Source organism: Mobula birostris, chromosome 9 (assembly GCF_030028105.1).
Source record: "Mobula birostris isolate sMobBir1 chromosome 9, sMobBir1.hap1, whole genome shotgun sequence".
NCBI classification, from domain to species: Eukaryota; Metazoa; Chordata; class Chondrichthyes; order Myliobatiformes; family Myliobatidae; genus Mobula; species Mobula birostris.
Genome location: NC_092378.1, coordinates 107,116,574 through 107,136,379, shown reverse-complemented (window position 1 = coordinate 107,136,379; position 19,806 = coordinate 107,116,574). Strand labels below are relative to the sequence as shown.

Genomic DNA, 19,806 nt, shown 5'->3' with positions numbered 1-19,806 from the left:
GATCGTTCACAGCACCAAATTTCTTGGTGTTCACCTGGCGGAGAATCTCACCTGGTCCCTCAACACCAGCTCCATAGCAAAGAAAGCCCAGCAGCGTCTCTACTTCCTGCAAAGGCTGAGAAAAGTCCATCTCCCACCCCGCATCCTCACCACATTCTACAGGGATTGTATTGAGAGCATCCTGAGCAGCTGCATCACTGCCTGGTTCAGAAATTGTACCATCTCAGATCGCAAGACCCTGCAGCAGATAGTGAGGTCAGCTGAGAAGATCATCGGGGTCTCTCTTCCCACCATTACAGACATTTACACCACACGCTGCATCTGTAAAGCAAACAGCATTATGAAGGACCCCACACACCCCTCATACAAACTCTTCTCCCTCCTGCTATCTGGCAAAAGGCACCAAAGCATTCGGGTTCTCACAACCAGACTATGTAACAGTTTATTCCCCCAAGCTATCAGACTCCTCAATACCCAGAGCCTGGACTGACACCAACCTACTGCCCTCTACTGTGCCTATTGTCTTGTTTATTATTTATTGTAATGCCTGCACTGTTTTGTGCACTTTATGCAGTCCTGCGTAGGTCTGCAGTCCAATGTAGTTTTGTGTTGTTTTACGTAGTTCAGTGTAGTTTTTGTATTGTTCATGTAGCACCATGGTCCTGAAAAATGTTGTCTCGTTTTTATTGTGTACTGTACCAGCAGTTATGGTCGAAGTGACAATAAAAAATGACTTGACTTGACTTGATAATAATATGCACCTTTAAATCAGTGTTAATAAAAACATTATATATTGGTATACTTTACATTTCATTGGCTGTAAGCCTCTGGGATATGCTTGGATTCAAAGGTTCAAAGGGGTTCATTAGATATGTATGCAGTATACAATCTGAAATTCTTACTCTTCACAGACATCCACAAAACAAGAAACCCCATGGAATGAATAATAGAAACACTGAAGCCCCAACACCCACTCCCCACAGCCTTTGCACGGGCAGCAGCAAAAACGTCAGCCCCTTACTCACACCAGCAGATGCACTGACCCCCTATCCTACTCCACCCCACTATGCAAGCAACAGCAGAAGCCTCCTGAAGATACCTTGATCCAGAATCCATCAAAACTACAGGATGGTGAATGATTCCACATAAACGTAATGTGATCCAGCTCTGATGGAGTTGGAGACAAATCAAGGTGAGGGAAGCCCATGGACCTGAAGAACGTCACTATACTCAAGGAAATGCTTGTAAACTAATCTTACACACTTGTTTTCATTCTCAGTGTGAACACACACAGGAAGGGCTCCCTTCCCCCAAGGCTTTGGAATTCGATATTCATGATGCATGGTTTGTGGGATTAAAAACAGCATTCAACTGCCCTGAAAACAACCAACAAAAGGCTAATGACTGTCATCAGAGCACTCATCCTCCTGGCTGCCAGGAGTCCAGTGCATCACTGCTGGATGAAAATATCCAGCAGATATTTCTGTGTTTTTTTATAAGATCTTGTTGAACGGAAGTGTGAATATTTTGCATACCATCCATAAATTGTGAAGCTTTGCACATCTTAACAGATGTTTCTACCTTGTTTACCTTTAAGTCAACTTTGTACGTATTTATAGCTACTTTTATGACTTAAATAAGGCTGTCTCTCTATTTTACAAGACCAGAAAGAATTGCAAACTGATGATGTAAAGATAAACTTTATGAGCAACAAGTTTTTATTGCACTGAAGTAATTGCAAGCTTACAAGTTCTCCAATATCAACCAACATTTTGCAAATTACATTGAATACTATAAACAGAGTTCAATTGATAAAATAACATTCTTCTGTTGTATGAATATTGGTAAATTTATATTTGAAAAGGTATATATTTGCATATGCAGTCCCAACAAATATATCATTTGGAAATAAAAGCAGAAAATGCAGGAGATATTCAGAAGATCGGGCAGTGTTGATGGAAAGAGGCCTGCCCACCCCAGACATTCTCTCCTCTCCCATCGGGCAGAAAATACAAAAGCCTGAAAGCACAGATCACCAGGTTCAAGGACAGCTTCTATCTTGCTCTTATGAGTGTCCTGAATGGACAATAAAATGGGTCTTGACCTCACAACCTGCGTCACTATGCACTTGCACTTTCTCTGTAGCTTTTACACTTAATTCTGCATTTTTATTGTTTTAACTGTTCTACCTCATTGTACTGTGTAATGATTTGACCTGTATGCAGGACAGATTTTTCATTGGATCTTGGTACATGGCTGATAAGTTTTCAGCAGTTCCAATAACAATTAACCTGCTGAATATTTCTCAGAATTTTATTTTCATTTCAGATTGTAAGCATATTTCTTTCTTTTAATTCTATTTAGTTTACATTGCTACAACCATTCTGATTAAATATTACAAGCTTTATATTTTGAATATTATTATGGGTTGCCATTGATTCAACTACAGATTGCAGAAGAGAAGGGACAAAATAAAACAAGTTCTATTCAAATACAGGTACTGAGTCTCATATCTTAATGTCAAGAATGTGTCAAACTACAGTTCTCTTCAGTGTACACATTTAGGTTAGAAATTGACAATAATCATTGCAAACCACACTAAAAATCTGAGCATGATATTATTACAGAGAACAAAGAGTTTAGAGTCAGCATTACCTTTTATGGGTCAACAGTATAGACACAATAAGGGCAAAAAGCATTCACCTTCTTCCCAATACCAGCATACAGGTGTTAAGTCTTGTGAGAAAAGAATCATATAAAATTGCTGGAGGGAGTCCAAGCTGAAAAGTGACTGGATTTGGAGACACACGGGTGTACAAATTTCAGAGTAAGAGGAATGATTATGATATTAAAATGGAGCATATCAAGCTATAATAGATTCACAAGTGACTACAAATGCAGGAATCTGGAGCAACGCACAAAAACCCAGAGGAACTCAATGGCTTAGGCAGCATCTGTGGAGGGAAATGTACAGTCCAGATGAAGGTGGTCAATCCAACAGGCTAACTGTCCGTTTCTCTCCATTGATGCTTCCTGACCCATTGAGTTGCTCTGGCTAGTTGTGTGGTTATATCATACCACAGTTCTTTGGCAATCATTCATCATAACAAATTAAATTGGTCCAGGTTTCTGTGTGTCTTTTGAATTGAAATGTGCTTTAATTTAAAACATATTTAAATATTACTTATAAAATTATGCAAGTTAATCAAGTGATTCACAAAATTACTTTTTACTTTGATGCAATTTAAGAGAGGTGAGTAATAGATTTTGTTTTGATATTCCTCATTCTTTATTCACCAACTAAAATGTACTAATATTCTGATTATGTTAATATATGTCTTACATACATTAGTGATGATAAGGGGCAATTAATTCCTCAGTTGTTGGAGTAGCAACGTGCAGCATGAATGCTGCATAAATCTAGCTAGCAGCTTCAAGTTCCTTGTAGCAATTCTCAAGGTATTTGTAAATTATATTAAACAACTTCTGCCAGGATTCTTGCATCTCAGGTGTAAAGCTTGTTCCCAAAGACTCTGTCAGAATTTTGAGGATTACATTAAATATAACCTGCAGTAATAAAACAAACACAAAGAAAAATATGAGAATGTAAAAGTTGACTTTGAAGAAAATGAGTACACTGTTCTTCATTTTAATCGGTGTAACTATCCACTTTCAATTTAAAGAACCTAACTGTGGTTTGGAAGCTGTTGAGTGCTGGATACGCACATGCAATAAGGGAGTGGAGGGTGGAATTAATACAGAGAATGGAGAGATGTTTTTTTTTTCAAAACCAGAAATAATGACAGGCATTATAATAATGGTACAATTCTAAATGGGCACAGGGCAGAGGCATAGGTAGTATTCTGACTACATCTTTGAAGATGGTTTTTTTGAAGTTCCAATCAAAAGTCCTTGACCCGGCGCAGTAATAATTGGTACTTTCCCCACAGATACTAACTGACTTGCTGAATATCTGCAGCATTCCACCTTTATTTGAAGATGACAGGACAGGTTCATAATGCTGTGAAATAGGGCATTAAAAATTCTGGGCTTTTTAAATGGAGGCCAAGTGCACAAAGATAGTGTAAATACGGTTAATCTTTATAAATTGTTTGGGAATACTGATTCCAATGCAGGGCATCATATTATTTTAAGGCCTTTAGAGAGGGTGCAGAGAAAATGAACTCAAATAATGTCAAGTACAAGAGACCATTTATGTGGAGAGACTATTCTCTTTGGAGCACTGCATGTTATCAATGATAAATCTGTTTAAAACTAAGTATATGATACATAGAAATAGTTTCCTTAAGGAGAAGTGGGTATAAAAGACTAAAATCTGAGGAGAATTTTTATACATACTCTTATGAACAGGAATTCTTTGAATGAATGGTAGAAACAGACTTACTAATAACATTCACCAGGAAGTTGGACAAAACAGTTGGAAAGTTAAAAGTTGCTGCAGAACTTTGGTGGTTCAGACATATAATGTGCTAAGTGCCTCCCTAATTCTAAAATTCCAGTGTCAGAACTGTGCTGAAACACCTTATCTGGAGAAGTGGGTAACTCTGGTTCTTAGATCACCAATAACACAGCTGGCAAGCTGTTACATCCCAGAACATTTGCTGCTTTAACTCAATGAGTAAAGTTGACTTGACTTGCATTATTTAATCAGCACTCACGGGTTCCCAGCTTTGGGTCTATGGACCCCTTGCTTAATGGTGCTGGTTGACGGCAGAAAAAAAAGGACTGGTAACCTCTGCAGGATGATGACACTTTATAGCTTGGAAACAGGATGATCTTTCTGCCTACACACATCAAAGTTGCTGGTGAACTCAGCAGACCAGGCAGCATCTCTAGGAAGAGGTGCAGTCGACGTTTCAGGCCGAGACCCTTCGTCAGGACGAAGTCCTAGAGATGCTGCCTGGCCTGCTGCGGGTCCTGACGAAGGGTCTCGGCCTGAAACGTCGACTGCACCTCTTCCTAGAGATGCTGTCTGGCCTGCTGCATTCACCAGCAACTTTGATGTGTGTTGCTTGAATTTCCAGCATCTGCAGAATTCCTGTTGTTTGATCTTTCTGCCTACTCTTCCTGCTGGCCAATTTACAATCACTCGTTAGAGCACAAGGCAATTCACAATGGATCAGGAATTCTTATAACGTGGGAATAGAATGGTCACCAAACACCTATTCACACTAACCTTACACTATCCTTATTCTCCCCTCATTCCCATCAATTCTCCCTCAGATTCTACCATTCATCCACACCCGTGGCAATTTACAGCAGCCAATTAATTTACCAATCCGCACACCTTTGGGATGTGGGAGGGAACTAGATACCCGAAGGAAATACATGCGATCACAGAGAGAATGTGGAAATTGTTCACAGACAGATCAAGTATCAGGGCTGAGGCGGATCACTGAAGCTGTGAGGCAGCAAGTCTACCAGCTGCAAGACTGCCCTACACGTAAATGTGTGGTGGATAGCTTTGTATACTTTTTGCATTGCATGAATCTAGTCCCGTTGATACTCCACCAAGATTGATATCTTCCCCTGAGGTATGATGAGGAACAACCTTCAATATTGAATTATACTTTTAAAAAGTGTTACTTAATGGCCCTTGTCGTTATTATTGGTTGTTTTATTATTTCAATGACATAAGCTTTTTGATGATAAAATATTATAGGAATACAAAGGGAGCTAAACAATATGAGGTTAGTATGGCAGAATGGCACTGAGGTAACAGATCTGCCATGATCTTGTTTTTCGATAGAGCAGAAATGAGAGGACAAATGACCCACTTATGCTTCAATATCTAATGTTCTTATGAAATGACAGTACTCTTAGTTCAGCACGGACTGGAAGGGCCGAGATGGCCTGTCTCCGTGCTGTAATTGTTATATGGTTATATTTGGTTGTTATATGGTTAAATATCAAAGTGGCTTTTTAAAAACATTTTCTCAGTGTTGAACTCAAAAAGTTTATATTTAACATTGTAACATAAACGTTAAGTGTATAGTCCAGAGTCCAAACAAACACATTAGTCACAGCATTTTCAGTAATTACAAAGCAGGTCACACAGTACAATTTGGAGTGCACCAGAAATTAAAAGATGCTGAAAGCTAAGAGAAGCTGCCAGACCATTAACTGAACATTATATTTTAATTTGTAACATGTATTGAAGAGATATAGTAATAGAGTCATCATTTCAGATGACATTATTATTTGGATTTTGTTTTCCTATCCCAAATGGCTGTTATTTTTCAATTTACTTTTCCAAACTGTAGTTACTTATAATGGGCATGTTATATTAGATACTGCTGAATCAAGCAAACCAGTAAACAATTTAAAGTTAGGAAATTGATTAAAGCAATTATATTCGATTTATTTGTTATTTGTATTTAAACCTTTACATATTATTAACCTAGCCTGGATATACTTTACTCAAAGTATATTTGTATACTTGTTTTCATGCTAGTTTTAAGTTTGCTTATCAACAGCTATAGAGATTCACAAACTTAATGTCTTGGCTACCAACAATACCTCTCCTTGTGGCAACTTACTGAGAACTAACTATATTTTCATAAACCTGATGTTTAGTTGGCTCCAAGTTGAATTAAAGGACCAGATTATTAGATCAGTAGCATGACTAAATTTTCCATAACATTACCTAACTCCCATACTTCCTCAGCACTTCAGTTGTTGACAAGCCCATCCATTACTTTTTGACCTCTCCAATGAATTTCCAACTAGTTACCCATCTTATATGGTCTACAGACCTTAAACCCTTCCAAATCTCAGCTGCTGATAGTCTTCTGCCTGGTCACTGCTACCCATATTTGTTGACATACACAAAATTGCAATTAAACAATGCCTCAATTTAACTGTTCCTGTTTTTTTAAACCAAGTCACTCCTGGCCTCCATAGCTTCCTCAGTTCAAATATCTGGCCTTCTGCACAGCACCAATTTAATCCTTGCACTATTGGAGACTAAATCCTTTTTTTCCTAAACCCCTCTGCTGTTCTTTCTTTTCTTAAAGATTCTTATTAAACTATTAATGAGGCTTTTGGTCATTCACCTACTGATTTCTTATTTGATACAATGTCAAATTTTGTCTGGTAATTTTCATATAAGGATTAATACAATACGTAAGACTTTGTGGAGATTTATCGGCCTTCTTTTTATCGAGCTGTATAAATTGTGAATTTGTTGAGAAAATAAACAAAGACATACACTGTGCAAATCAGAGACTTACCTGAAAGTTCTGTACTTCCACTTTATGATTATAAACATGCCTTTCTGCCAAGTCTGTCAGAACGACACAGGCTGAGTCCCAATGATCCAGGTTCTCCACAACGTCATTCAGTCGGTTCATCACTGCCTTGCCATGTCTCCTGATCTGAGCTGATTTTTGCATTTCTTCTGGAGTTGAAATGTTCTTAAAAGTTTTGAAGTACTTCTTTGTTTCAGGATGATCTGTAAACAATCTGATCCATACATGTTAAGTATTTTTTTAATTCATTGGCAATAATAGTACAGAGATCTCTTTTAACTAAATAAAATGGTGTGTTACTTTTAACTGAATTTAAAGAGATTGAAAACAATGACATTCAGAAATAACTTTTATAATTTTAAAATCTGATAGTTTATATTGCATTGTAGAAAACAGCAATAGCCATCAAGAAAGATAATAGTACCTGATTACACTCTCCAAATCTCCAACTACTTATATAGAGAGAGGAGCAATGGAAGAGAAGAGGAAGAGAACAAAGGTGGCAGCGGAGAAAACAATCAGACCTCTGGGCATCACAGTGATTAACAGAAGTGTCTTTTCCAGCGGCCAGACGACCAGTTTCTCTCACAGAATTGTGTGGCACAGTGAGAGGGTTAAGCCTATAAGTGGTATTGGTTTCAATTTAAGAAGTTCCAGAAATAGTTGGGAGATTACATTATCCATTGAGAAAGCAGACAATATTATTATGCCGAATCTACAAATTGGTGAAAAATGGAAATATTGGACAAAATGACAAAAATATTCATATTCAAAATGAAACTGTTCAAAAGCCTGTTTCTGTGCTGTAATTGTTATATGGTTATATATGGAAACAAGATATTAGGGTGTTAAGAAAAATTTCTGAGCTACGGAGGTAAAAATAAATGTAAGAAATTGTGGTAGGAATCAGTGAAACTGGTAGCTTTCCGTTTGTATAGACTTCTGTAGGTAGTAGGATACTAATCATGACAACTTAGTCAGCTCCATCTTGGGCTCTAGCCTCCGTAGAATCCAGGACATCTTCAAGGAGTGGTGCCTCAAAAAGGTGGCATCCATCATTAGAGACCCCCATCACCTACTTAGTCCTCATTGTTACCATCGGGAAGGAGGTACAGGAGCCTGAAGGCACTCACTCAGTTATTCAGAAACAGCTCCTTCCCTCTGTCACTAGGTTTCTGAATAGACATTGAACCCATGAACACTACCACTACTTACTTTTTAAATTTTTGTACTACTTATTTAATTTAACTATTTCATATATATACAGTATATACTTACCGTAATTCAGTTTTTTCTCTATTATTATGTACTGTAATGTACTGCTGTAGCAGCAAAGACAACAAATTTCATGACATATGCCAGTGATGTTAAACCTGATTCTGATTCTGATTGAATTAGTTCCTGAAAATTAATTTAGAGAACCAATGGTTTAAGGAAAGAAATGAAACTCATCTACTACAATTGTATAAAGGTGGAAGTTATGTGAATAATAGCTTTTCTTTGTTTGCAACTTATGTGTTCAGGTTTTAGATTTGTAAATATATATTGTTTAAAGATAGTTTGGATATCGCAATTATTAGCAATTCATCTAACTAATAAATGATATGCTAAGAGGATTGTTTGACATTATCGATGAACCTTACCTTTACCTTGTATCTTCGTCCACTAGTCATTAGCATTTGATGATAAGTTTTTCCAGTAATAATGTAATAATGACTTTCACACTTTGGCCAAGCAATAACCCTGTAGCTACGCTGATAGTACTTAATTTAGTGGATGCATTTTGAAATAACAAGATACATTTTGATTTAAATGGATGCACACTATAACATGCATGAAACATCTACATAGAATGAAGTCAATTAGCAAAATTAAACAAGGAAAGGGTATTAAATATGTACTGAATATTCTCTTGATGTGGTACATCATTATTTTGAGCTGCAGCGCAAGGTGCTTAAGATTGTTACAGAAAATTTCCTTATGCATCTAGTTTCATTGCTAAGACCATGCAAGTAGCTTGATGAGACTCAAGTGAGCATTTCTTTAAGTAAAACCAAGCTGACATCATGATGCTGCTTGAACAGTGGCAGAGCCACATTCAAATCAATGTGTTGCATGCGGCTTTGTGATTTTACCAACATACAATTCAATACTGCAGGGTGATACTAGTGCTGCATTTTGTCCAGAATGGCATCCTATACACGCAAGCATGTTTTTGACACAAGAACCAAGATACATTACTCCAGATGTTACCATATGCACAGCTAATAGCTGTTGGAAGCACTGGAGCAAATAGATCTCGTTCTCAGTCAGCAGACATCAGCACAGACATTTTGAAGCTCACTGCTCCTGCTGCTAAGTTATGACCAATGTTACAATGAAGTAGAAGGAAGGAGCCACTGTTGGTAAAATCTAAAAATGAATTCAACTACTTACTGATACAGGGTGGCACAGCAGCACGGTAGTTACCACAACATTCTACAGTACCAGGTTCAATTCCCGCTGCTGACTGTAAGGAGTTTGTACATTCTCCCCGTGAGTGCGTGGGTTTCCTCGGGGTACTACGGTTCCCTCCCACAGTACAAAGACGTATCAGTTGGTAGGTTAATTGGTCATTGTAAACGTCCCGTGATTTGGCTAGGATTAAATCGCAGGATTGCTGGGCGGTGCAGCTTGAAGGGCCGGAAGGGCCTATTCCACGCTGAATCTCAATAAGTAAAATTTCTCATAGCTAATGCTTTGATCAATCAAACACTTGGCAATTTCTGCACTTCTTTAAACTTCCTAAGATCTGTGTGGTGTGACGTGGGTTTGAAGTTCCTCTGTAAAGCTATGCATCAGAAATCTTTATTAAGAGATAACCAAGAGGATCAATATACAGACTTTAGCAAGGTCTTTGACAAGATCCCATATGTGAGGCTAGTCTGGAAAGTTAGATTGCAAGGGACCCCAAAGAGAGGTACTTAATTAGATTCATAATTGGCTTGAAGGTAGAAGATAGTAGTGGTGGTGTTCAGACTGGAAGCCTGGGACCAGAGGTGTGCCACAGGGATTGGTAGCTGGCACAGAGTTGTTTTTCATTTCTATAAATGAATGGATGAGAACGTAGTCATATAAATCCTGTATGTGATCGATGTCACTCTGAGATAGCTTCCTTAACTCATATGTTTTGGTCTTGCCCTTTGCTGAAGAAATACTGGGACGACATCTTTGATATTATTTCAATTGTTTTGAATATTGATTTACAACCTCATCCTATTACTGCAATCTTTGGTTTACCAATGATAGAACAACGTCATCTGACCTCCTCAGCTTGTCAGATGATTGCTTTTGTTACACTAATGGCTAGAAGATCCATATTATTGAATTGGAAAGAGATTTATCCTCCTACTACATTTCAATGGTTTTCTCAAACTATGTCTTGCTTAAATTTAGAAAAAATTAGAAGCGTCATTTACGACCCTTCTATTAAATTTGAAGAGATTTGGAGACCATTTATTCAATACTTTCATATGATGTAATTTGACCCTCTCCAATTCTATTTTGTTACTCCATATACGGGGAGAGGAGCGGAGTTAACAACACTAATGCTCTTATCTGAGGTATCATAAAAGCCCATTCTTATTCTTTTTTTTTCTTTAGTTTAGTTTTAGTTTTCTTCTAGTTGGTTTAGATTTTTTCTCTTTTGGGGTATAATTTTTTTTCCTTTTTTCATGATACTTTTATATTTTCACTTTATATTTTCCTATATTATATTTGTACTTTTTGAGATTTTGGGAGGCTCATTAATTATGTGTCAATTGAGCTTATACTTGTATAAACTATTTATCAATAATGTAATCCCAATTGCTCTGTATCTATTTTCTGTAATGTTTATGATGCTGAAATTAATAAAAAGATTGAAAGAGAGAGAGCGTAGAAATAACAAGAGGCTGGAGGAACATATTTCCACTGCCTGGGCCACTCTAGACGAACAGAGGAGCAGCTAGCATGCAGGATTTGAAGATCTGAGATAACTGCATAACTTCATAATGTCAGCAGAGCCTCTTTCCAGATACTTTTAATTGTCTTTTGGGGTAGATCAAACAGCACTAAAGCAAGAAGATCCAACTTTGAACTGCAATATCACAGCACTGGGGGGACCAGCACAGGGTTGCTTGCTGATGTTAAACATCAGCGAAGTGTAGGATGTCTTGTTAGTGGATGTGCCATTGGAAAGTATGAACTCTCTCAGCATAAAGACCTGTGTACAGATGGTTTTGAACCCCTCCATGCTCCCTGTGGTTTCACACTCTAAATATTCCATTGCGATTGCTTTTCAGGTTTCTGCTGTAGCTTGTTCCGATGTCCCAGAGCACTCAAGTGTTCTTCAGCAAAACTTGCATGTGCTTTTGTGTTCCACTACATTCCTCTCCCTGTCCTGGCTGAAGGTCATTTAATGTCTAATATCTCACCATGAGCAATGAGGGGGTATGAGGAAGGTGAGGAGGAGGATTAAGGTGATCATGCTCACATCATCTATCATTTCAGCACCATCATCAAAGATTGTACCACTGTTGCAGAACGCTGTCACTTCCATGAGGATAGATACTTGCATCTGTGACTGCTGTACTCCTGTTAGTTAGCCTCTGATGTATTCTAGCTCCTACGCAAGGGAAAGGAAATGTATGCATTGCATTCAGTGTTCTAGAGTGAACATACATCATGTTCATGACCCAGCGGTGTAACTCTGTGGTCAGTTTAAATCTTCTGTTCTCACATCTATTCCTTCCTTCTTCAAGATGGCTTGGGTCTTGTCAGGAGTCTGTGATCTGCAACTGTACTCAAACTATGTAGATTCTCACCCTTTGGAACACGCCGAGCAGCCTGCGTTTCAGAATCTACAAGTGCGGCCTGGAAGACATGTGCCTTCGGGGCGCAGCCCTGTGGACGACCTGATTTCTCACCGAATGAAGTGTCACAGGAGATCAAAGCATCTAGGCAGTGGGCACAGCCACTGAGGCCCCTGCACTCGAACGATCGCTCTGTCTCTCTCTCTCTCTCAGTGAGGGAGTTTGGTGCTGACTCTCAAGTTGGGGGATCTCGAAATAAATGATGCTGCAGACCATAGCATCAAAGCAGCGAGCTGTTAGTCCCCTCTCTCACTGTGGCAGGAGTGATATCTCCTCCCCCCTCATTAGAGGGCATGTTGAAGTGTTGGGATGGACAGTAATCTTTGATGGTCTTTCGGTTCTGGGGTCTTGCTTTTGCTTGGTGGGTGGTGGGGTAGCTAATGCTTTTTGCTGGAAGAAGGATTGATGCTTTGCTGCTGCTTGTGCCTGGGAGGAGGGGGGTTTTGGGGTTCTAACGTTGTTCTGTCATTCATCCTTTGTTTTTCTTCTCTCTCTGTTTCATGGATGTCTGTGAAGAGTAAGGATTTCTGGTTGTATACTGTATACCTTCTCTGACATTAAACTGAATCAATGAGAACCACTGATCAGTGACCACTTAGATAGAGAGCTCAGTTTCCTCAAACTGGAGGAAAAAGTGTACTTATGGTGAGACATTAGATGTAGGTGACCTGCAATCAGGAGAGGGAGAGGAAAGTTGTGAAATGCAGCAGCATATGCAAGTTTTGCTGAACAGCACTCCGGTGCTCCGGGACACTGATTGGGACAAGCTGCAGCAGAAATCTGATAAGCAAACACAATGGTACCTGGCTTTCCGGTGCCATATTTAACATCTGTGAACCCGTGCTCACTGTTGAATCTCAACTTGCAGCTTCCCCACGCTGAATTCCTGCAAGTATCTGCTACTGTCACAATGACGGAAATGGAAGCTTATTTACTGTACTCTGCTCCTTCTCAACTTGCTAGTCTCCACTGGCTGCTTCTTCCAAAATGAACTAAGCTCACGGTTCACATGCTTAGCCAAGTCAAAGTAAAGCTGAGTTTAATATTATATGCACAAGTACAATGAAAATTACCCGCAACAGCTTCACAGGCACACAGCGTCTGATACACGACGATCACAAGAAAAACAGATATTAAACATGAATTGTACAAGAAACAATGTAATTGGAACAAAATAATGAAAGTACATTGTAGTGCAACATGGTCAAACATTCCACTCTCTTTGTCCACGCTATCATACTTCCCTATAGCACATAAAACATACAGTATATTCCACGGTCTATTGGTAGAATCTTGTGTATCCCTGCTTTTGAATTTTCCATGCCTTAATAGGTTAGGTGCTTCCATGTATTTTATTTTGATAATTACAACCCCATTAATCATCCCAAATGTGATGTGTTCAATCATGCATTCTGACAATTCTACTAATCTTCCACTGGTATAGGCCCATCCTCTCATGTATGTCGTGCTTCAGGATATTAAATGGTAACACCGTGACAGAGCTGGATATCATGGGATATAACAGTGAAAAAGAAGGTTTGAGGTACACATTCAGTCACATCCTGGTTGAATGGCAGAGCAGACTCAGTGTATGAATAAGACAATTTTGCATGAATTACGAAAGAAAGATTACAAATAGAAATAAAAAAGGCACAGAATGTAAACATTGCAACAACAATCATCGGAGTCAATATTTTATAGGGAAAACAAGACAGAACTGAACTTCATACCAAAAGAAACTAAATCAAGAGACATATTTTCATTTATCTCAATCGTTGTACAAATGTGAATAAGTTTAGGATTCTACCTCAAGCTTTTAGTAAAGAAGTAAACTGTGTATTAAGACTTTACAAACCTGTCTTTCTTTATCTTTTCTTGGGGGTTTGGGATGGAACTTACCATTACAGAGGATGGTGCAGCTGTACACTGAGGTGTTTTTTTTACTTGATGTGGTCTTGTAACTCTGAGGGGTGTTGAAAGTAGAGGTGAGCGGTTCAGTGAGATCATATTATGGATTTTGTAGAGGGTGTGGTTCCTAGAGGAAGATGTCAATTGCAGTAAGACAACGTGGACAGCATCAACAAAGGTTGCAAGAAATGTAACAAAAATAGAAGAATTTTGTTTAAGAAACGTATAATGGAAAGGAATCATGAAAAGCATTAAGGATCCATAGTAAGTGAATGCAGAAAGCAGTGAAAGTTAACATATCATCTAGGGATAAGGAAAGATATATATGGGGAGAAACTGGGTATTCAGATGTGAAGTGCAAGGAAAATATGCCAACATCACCCAAAAAATGGACAGAATAGGATCATGTATCATTGACAGAATAATAAAAGAACTGTTAATGTGGTGAAAGCTCTGTAGGAGGAGGATGCCCTTGGTATCTGAGGTGACTGGTGTGTAGGGTGACCACAATTCCTGCAGATCAAGGCTGTATTGCAAGTCCTAACTCCGCACCAGCAGTGCAAAGTGAGGACTCAGAATTCTTCTTTGAATATAGCAATACGTAATGGTGTTCATAATTCAATTAAAAATACATGTCTGTTAAACAACAAGAACTTTCAACATACTCATTTAGCCCAAAGAATACCATCTGCAGTGAATCATCCAGAAATCCTGCAGAGCAAAGGAAATGCCGGAGGGCACAATGTTGGGTATTCACAGTGTGACTCTGTACATTGACAGGACCTTCAGTAATGTGGGCATCATCATGTGACAGGTGACTAAGAAATTCTACTTTAAAACTTTTGCAGCCAGCTACGTCACAACATACCCAGCTGTCAAATCAATAAATGCTTCTGATATTCAGAAACATTCAAGAACAAAGCTAAGAGAGTTGAATCAAACTATTGTCAAATAACACACTCAAAAGAAGAAAGAAACAATTAAAATGAAGTTTACAAAAATGTTACACTCTTCTCAACTCTCCCAGTTCCTGTCCTCTGTTGAAGTCAATGGAGGTCAGTGAACCAGACCAAAACATGGTACCAATTGTTCAGTCAGTTTCCCCTCTGCAGGTGGTGGAAATTATCTCAAATGCCCACTCGGTGATTGCGGCATTGCAGTCTTGACCCAAAATGCCCCAAACAGCTACTTGCACATACACGGCTTTCCTGACATTAGCTGCAATCTCCTTAGCACCATCCACAGCTTCCCAGCGTGAAAGATGAACTTAGAGCATCATATAGTGCAGCACTGTCCAGGCTACTCCCAGTCCACAACATTGTGCTGATCTTGACACCAGTTTATAATAAATGTCCTCCTGTGTATCACCCATATACCCCAATTACCTGATGAGGAGTCCCAGGCTGAAACGACAACTGTTTATTCCTCTTCATAGATGCTGCCTGACCTGCTGCGTTTCTCCAGAGCATTTGTGAATGTTGTCTGGATTTCCAGCATCTGCAGAATCATATGTGTTTACCTCCATTCCCTTCACATTAAAGCCTTTTGAACTTCACCGAACAGCCTGTGCCAACTACTAACCCTGGTAAACTTATTCCAAGCAGCTACCTTTCACTGTGTAGAAAACTTGCTCCTCGCCTCTTTAAGAATTCCCCTCCCCAATGCACTAAATACATGCAAACCTTTCCAGAACTGCAGCCAGTTTTTGAAAACTTCATGAACACCCTCAACCACACTTGGATTCGAATTAATAAAACTTGCAGGAGAATCAATAATCACTCACAAAAGTTTCATCTGGAGAGAAACGAAAATGTGAAACAGCATTTAAATACAGTTCCACAAGTCAGGGTGTACATGTAGTTTGATAAGCAGTTAACACTGAAATTAGACTGAGCAACTTCGCTGTTGTTATTTCTCCATATTTAGCAATTTTCAACAGTTTCATTCAACTTTCCAAATTCCATCCATCATCTACAACCACCTTCAACGTTTGGTATTTATGATTCTGCAAAAAATGTAACAAGTTGTACACAAACCAATAAATTGTACCTATTTGTGTGGAGTTTCTCACCTTTTTGAATAATACCTAATATCAATGTTCTCTTTTTAGACTAATTATAGTATGTCTCTTTCTTTTAGGGAAAGGGTAAAACCAAGGCCCCAGTCCCCTCTGCAGAATTTGTAAGATCCTACAACACAATTTTACCAAGGACCAATGCAGACATCCCTGGAATCGTAGTCAAAATGTAACCCTCAATAATAACAAGGCATCCGTCACCTGATATTATTGCTTGCTGAGTTAGACAATACCAAGATGTCAAAAGTACTTAATTGAGCTTGTGAAAGGCGTTATTTAAATGTAACTCTCTTTAAGCATTTTGGCTCTATGTATTTTTTCCTATCCCTGCTGAGGTTACAAATCGTCCTTTTCGCTATAAGAAACCGGCTCTAAAAATAGATCTTATTGCTGCTTTGACATTAGTTGAGTGTTTATTTTTCTCTGAAATAGGATGAGTGATATCAGTTCCTGGAGAGAAGAGTGCAGGAGGACTCGTGTGCACTGCAGCCGCCAAGAAAACAACAGGTACAGAAGATTCGCCCCTTACCTCAACACAACTGTCCTGCCGTTTGCTTCGGCATCTGCAAACAGCTTCTGCCAGATGCTGCGAACATGGCCTTTGTCGGCTTCTGTCAGGTCAGTCATGTCTGCAGCGATCGGTGAGAGAATAGCAGGCAGCCTTTCTCTGATACGTGGTCCAGGCTGCTAGCGACTTTTAAGTTGTTACAAAGGTTCCTGCAATATCACGTGCCGCTTTGGAAATAACGCCCAATAGATCACAGTCATTGTAGATTTATTTTCCCGCCCCCCTCTCCTAGTGCATACTCAAGGGTTAATATTAGACGGACCTTCCAGATTGCGTGCAGCATGCACAGATTGCAAGTGGCGCTTTTTTTTCCCTACATTACAAATTAATAACCGCGAACATTGCCTAGGAACCACCCAGTGCAGTCGGAGAGAGGGAGAGTGTCGGCGGAGGAGTGATCTGTATGCTGGAATGAATCGCAGCTCGCTGGATGACATTTCTTAGGTCAGAAATCCATTGCATAAGTGTTAGTTGGCATTGGATCTCGCAGTTCTTCCGCTCTCTTGCTTACGGACATTCAGGTGTAGTAAATTTCCAAGAATTGAAAATATTTAAAGTTAGTTCACCTTTTGGGATAAATCTAAAACCGAGCAGTTAAATAGTTAAAAGGCAGACCCTGGTATATTGTAAGAGGTTCAGTTTAGCTTTTGGGTCTTTAGTGACTGGAGTCTCCAGGCCTGCTCTCATGACTAGATAAAACTTGACTAATTCTTCTTTGAAAGTCTTTTCCCATGCTTAGCATGTAACTGACAGGGAAAGCACAAAGGTTGGGTCAATAATATTTGCAATTGTCACATGCCTGGAAGAAGAGCTATTTATATACAGTATCCGGATTTTAATGCTTAACGGTTTTAAATAGCTTTAGCAAAGATTATGGAGTTTTCCTGATACGCTGACTACTTTTTAACCATCTAACCAGCCACAGCAAAACATATCGGCATCTGATATAGTGTGACCTGGTCCTGTACAAGTTGGCCGTGCTGTTCCACTAGATAGGGAAAAGTCAATAATTAAATAAGGTTTTGAGATGTCCCAAGAACGGGCCGAGCTTTGCCGTCGCGGTTCCATACGAAGCCACCAGCAATGTTATGTTTAAACATCAGTAAAGCTGGGACCTCTGTGGACCTATTGCCAAACAGCAGTCCAGAATTACAGGTTGTTAGGCAATTGGTAGTCCTGTTTTGCTGAGATTGCCAGTAATGACTCTGCAGAAAAGACTACTCAAATACTGTGCCAAATAAAGCGCTGGAGATTCGTTAATCTGAATGGCAAGTGTAAGGCTGCAGATAAGAAAAGGGTATTAATTGGCTTTAATTTAATGTTTTACCTGTCTTACACTTTTCCAGGAACTTTCAGTTAGTTTTAGTTTAATAAATTACTTTTGTTTTTAATTATTGCAGCAATTGTCATAGTTTTAAAATGGGTCTGAGAGTCAGACTTATTTCCGAACTGTTAGAACTTTACAGCCAGTATAGCAGATGTCTGGTTTAAATTGGCATCATAGTAAACAAGGACATTATGGAATGAAGACCCTGTCTCTGTGTGATACTGTTCTGTGTTCTATGAAGCCTAACCAATAATGGGGTGCATGTGTATTGTAGGTATATGGAGAGAGAAAGAGGCCATTCATCTCCTTGAGTTCACTCTACCATTCAATGAGGTCAGCTCCTGGTTTGTGATTTAAATCCCTTCACCATCTTTGCCCACTCACTATCTGCAGTTCTCTAGTTTTGTTACTCTATGGTCTCATTATTGGCCACATTTGGGTTATTTCCCTCAATTCCTTCCCTGCCTGTCCATATGATTGTTGAAATTCCTCTTAAACTACACCACACCTTGCATTCTGCCTATTCAGCAAGGTGTCAAAGAGATTGACAAGTATGTTTCAAGTGACAAAGAACTTCAGCTGCATGGAAAACTAGGAGCATCCAAGACTGTGGTAGATATTAAGGAGATATTCGATAAGGGGTTAAAAATTCAGAAATTCAGGTCGGTTTCTCCAATATAGATATGGAACTGTTTCCAATAACAGGAGAAACATGGTTAAATAATTCATTTTTGGAATTTTGACATTGCTGGCAAGGCTGACATTTACTACCCATCCTTATTTCCCCTTGGGAAGGTAATGATGAGCTGCTTTCTTGAACTCTTTGCAGTCTTTCAGGTGAAGCTACTCCCACAATGTTGTTGAGACGGGAGTTGTACACTGAAAGATTGGCGGTATATTTCCAAGTCAGGATATTGTGCAGCTGGGAGGAGAACCTGCAGGTGGTGGTGTTGCCAGGTACCATATGTTCTTTAATTATTTGATTTTATTGATGTACAGCTCGGAGTAGACCTTTTGGCCCTTCAAGCCACACCACCCAGCATTCCCCCAATTCAATCTAAGCCTAATCACGAGACAATTTACAATGACCAATTAAGCTACCAACTGGTACATCTTTAGAATGTGGGAGGAAACCCAAAGCACCTGGAAGAAGCCTGTACAGTCAAAGGGAGAACGTACAAACTCCTTACAGGCAGCGGTGGGAATTGAACCTCGGTCGCTGGCACTATAAAGCGTTGTGCTTGGCTGCAGAGCTCATGCATTTGGGAGGTGCTGTCAGATACGCTTTTATGTGCAATATTTTATAGATGATGTACCCTAGAGCAATTGCACACTGGTGAGAGAGGAAATGAATATTTAGGGTGGTTGATAGGGTGCCAGTCAAGAAGATTGCTTTGTTTTGGGTGGTGTTTAGCCTACTGAGCATTATTGGAGCAACACTAATCCAAACAAGTTGAGATTTCATCATTTTCACTCTTGATTTATGCTTTACAGTTGGTGGAAATGCCTTAGGGTGTCAGGAGCTGAATCAATTGTCACAAGATTACAGCTTCTTGCCCTTGTAGCCATGGTATTTCTTTGGCTAGTGTTGCTGACTTCTTATATTGCAGACAAAGAGCAGAAATATCCTCAGAGCAGGTAAGAAGAACACTTAGGCACTGCACGTTATTTTAATTTGGAGCGCACTGCATGAGAAAGAGTAGCTGTTAGTGCGGTGAGAAATGAAGGTGACTTATGGAGATAAGAATTTAGATTCAACAAAA

The 19,806-nt window shown here is 39.2% G+C and overlaps 1 protein-coding gene and 1 long non-coding RNA gene across 2 annotated transcripts in view; one reads left to right on the top strand and one right to left on the bottom strand.

Moving 5' to 3' along the window:
- The window catches only part of LOC140202942 (uncharacterized), a 59,585-nt gene extending 42,822 nt beyond the window's left edge, over positions 1 to 16,763 (top strand). Inside the window, exon 3 of the long non-coding RNA XR_011887240.1 lies at positions 16,581 to 16,763. This is a non-coding gene — a long non-coding RNA (uncharacterized lncRNA). The remainder of the gene's footprint in view (positions 1 to 16,580) is intronic.
- On the bottom strand, positions 1,711 to 17,231 carry LOC140202940 (cytoglobin-2-like). The gene is made up of 3 exons (XM_072268562.1): positions 16,678 to 17,231; positions 7,254 to 7,485; positions 1,711 to 3,567 (listed from the first exon to the last, which is right to left on the bottom strand). Exons 1-3 carry the CDS (start codon positions 16,773 to 16,775, stop codon positions 3,421 to 3,423), a joined length of 477 nt encoding a protein of 158 aa, XP_072124663.1. The 5' UTR covers positions 16,776 to 17,231; the 3' UTR covers positions 1,711 to 3,420.
- Between the last annotated feature and the right edge of the window lie 2,575 nt (positions 17,232 to 19,806).